This window comes from Austrofundulus limnaeus, unplaced genomic scaffold, assembly GCF_001266775.1.
Source record: "Austrofundulus limnaeus strain Quisiro unplaced genomic scaffold, Austrofundulus_limnaeus-1.0 Scaffold226, whole genome shotgun sequence".
Classification (NCBI taxonomy): domain Eukaryota; kingdom Metazoa; phylum Chordata; class Actinopteri; order Cyprinodontiformes; family Rivulidae; genus Austrofundulus; species Austrofundulus limnaeus.
Window position 1 is genome coordinate 39,543 of NW_013952628.1, and position 2,904 is coordinate 42,446.

Sequence of the window (2,904 nt, forward strand, 5' to 3'; positions counted from 1 at the left end):
CTCGGTAACTTCCCAGCTCTGCTTCAGACACGTTAGAAAACTTCAGCTCATTAAGCAGACGAGTGTTTCCTTCAGAGATGTGGAGCTTCGGAGCATAAGGAGAGGTGCTGACACTTCTCCAGCACAGGACACACGGCCCAGTCGCCATCCTCCCCCACAGAGCGTCTTTAAGGCGGAGCTGGCACGCCGCCTGTACGTCTCAGTCCACTGAGAGCCCAACCTTTAGGATGGAAATGCATGTTTTTATAGGAGCTGAATGAACTGATGCCAGGGACAAATCAGACTGCTGAGGAGATTTTTTTTTTTTTTTTGGAGAGGGAGGGGGGTGATGAAGTCGTCCAGTTTGCTCCACATGGCAGAACAGAAGTGCTCTTGGTGAGCGAGCATTGTTCAGCAGATTGTCCTCGTCGCCTTCCAGTGTTCTTTTGCTTTACTGTACATTGTCTGCCCGTCAGCCGTTCTGTGGTGGGAGCAGGGGAGAAGTGTGGAGCCGGACCCCCCCGGTGCAAATGGCCATTCTCACAGCCCAGAAGACTGCTCCTCTCTGCCACCCACTCCCACCTGGTGCCTTTGCTATTTTCTTCAACCAACCACTTCATTCTGGCTGCGGCGCTGCCGTCTGTACTGTGCTGGCAGGCGCCGCTCCGCTCAAACACTCAGCAAGCTGAACCATTCGAGTCCGGCTCAACGCTTTTGTCTTTTATTAATTATGATCAGAGAGGAAGCAAGAGCAGAGTTTGGAGAACAGGTGGGAAGTCCTGTAAAATCTGCGCAACAGACGGCAAACGATGTCAGCCTCTGAGTTCCAGCAAAGCTCTAACTTAATATCAAACATATGCAAAATATAAGAAATCAGTCAAAAGTGTTTAATTAACTAAACTTCTAACATCCCACCATCAAGTCGCTTCCACACACAGACATCTTTACGTTTTTATGACTTGTTCTGTGAATGTTTTATTCTATCTCGTCGTGTTTCCAAACGTTCGGCTCATTCAGGAGACGCTCCAATGAATTTAGGGTTTTATAACTTTTACACTTATTAACTTATATTTTACCCAGGAAAATATGTAGCTCTCTCTCTTTTACAGACTTTTGATTTTTAGCTACTTCTTTGCTGTTTTAGTTGGCCTTCTGCTGCTTTCAACTAGCCTTTAAGTTTTAGTTACCCTTTTGATACTTGTAGCTTTTAGCTAAGCTTTTGCTACTTCTAACTAGCCTTTTGCCATTTTTAGCTTCTACATATAATTTGGACTCAGATAGCCTTCAAGCTACATTCAGCTTTTAGCTACTTTTAAATATTTGCTATTTTTATAGTTTTGCTAATGCCGTGATGCTACTACTATTTAGCTAGCTTTTTGGTGCTTTTAGCCAAATGGCATCATTTTACAATTCACCTAACATTTTGTACTTTCAGCTAAGATTTTACTTATTTAGGTGCTAGCTATTATTTAGCTATATTTAGGTTTTAGCTACACTTGTGCTCTTTTCAATCTTTAGCTATACTTTTGCTATTTCTATATTTTACCTAATATTTTAGCTACTTTTAGCCATTTGCCACCATTCTGCTAATTTTAGCATTGCTTTCGCTACTTTTAAGTTTTAGCTATCATTTTGCTACTTTTACGATTTACCTAAAATTTTGGTACTTTCAGCTAACATCTTACAACTCTGGCTATTAGCTACAATTTTCTTAAGTTTATATTTTAGCTATCCTTTCGCTACTTTTTACCATATTTTTTGTCACTTTTAGCTATCATTCTCTTTATGTTTTTGCTAGTCTTTTAAATATTATTGTTTAGCTAAGCCTTTGGTACTTTTAGCCATTTGCTACCATTCTGCTACTTTTAGCTACAGTATTGCTACTTTTATTTTTTACCAAATAATCTGCTACTTTTCGCTGATGTTTTACTACTTCAGCTGTATCGTTTTGCTACTAAAGCTTTAGGCATCAATTTTGCTACTTGGAGCATTTTCTGCTACTTTATCTGTTAGCTATTATTTAGCTACTTTAGCATTATGTACATTTTTGCTACTTTAGGCTTTTTTAGCTAGCCTTTAGCAACATTTAGCTTTTAGATAGTGTATTCTCCTTTTTGCAATCAGCTAGTGTTTTCCTTCTTCTGTTAGCTTCAACCAGTCAGTTTCAGCTTCTTCTGAACATTTCAGCTTAAATTTTTTCTTTATTTCTAAAAATAAAACCCTAAATATAAACATTTCCAAATTTAAAACATTTAAACACGTGACTTCATACTCACCTCACAAACCGGTCCGTCAGGTTCTTCACGAAGGAGTAAATCTCCACCCAGTCCGTGGCGACGCTTCCTGACCTGAAACCACAGAAGAAGAGTCAGCTCTCAGCCAATCAGAGCCAGCGGATTGGATAACAGTAGAATCTGTGTAATCAAACACTTCAGCTGATAAAAAACAAAGCTGGCTTGTTTTTTCATTTAGTCGACTTACTTTTGTTTTAAACAGGAAGTCCTGATAAAGAACACAGATCATTAAAACTAATAAAAAACTAGGGATGTAAGAAAATATCGATACACTGAAATATCGCGATATTTCATTTCCCAATACTGTATCGATATTCTAAAACCCTGTATTGATTTTTTATTAAGGTTTAAAATGTCAACTTTCCTGCCAGTCGTTCATTTTATGTTGTAGTTCAGCCTCTTACCACTAGTTGGCAGCAGTGAGCCAGACATTTGGCTCCTCTACCTCTTGAGCGCCAGAGAGCAAGAGTAAACATTAGCTTCATGCTCCGATAGCTGAATCTGAGCGGAAAAGACCGACACCCTCTGCCTTCTAAAGGTATGTATGTATGTTTATCTTTATATACGTATGGACGTGTGTATATATTTATATATGCCCTCCATGTATTTATCCATTTATTTTTCAGGTGAG

At 39.2% G+C, this 2,904-nt stretch overlaps 1 protein-coding gene across 1 annotated transcript in view; it reads right to left on the reverse strand.

Moving 5' to 3' along the window:
- The window catches only part of antxr2a (ANTXR cell adhesion molecule 2a), a gene marked incomplete at both ends in the record, with an annotated part of 41,494 nt that extends 39,167 nt beyond the window's left edge, over positions 1–2,327 (reverse strand). The window contains 1 exon segment of the mRNA XM_014019667.1: positions 2,256–2,327. Within this exon segment, the coding sequence (XP_013875121.1) occupies positions 2,256–2,327 (72 nt within the window).
- Between the last annotated feature and the right edge of the window lie 577 nt (positions 2,328–2,904).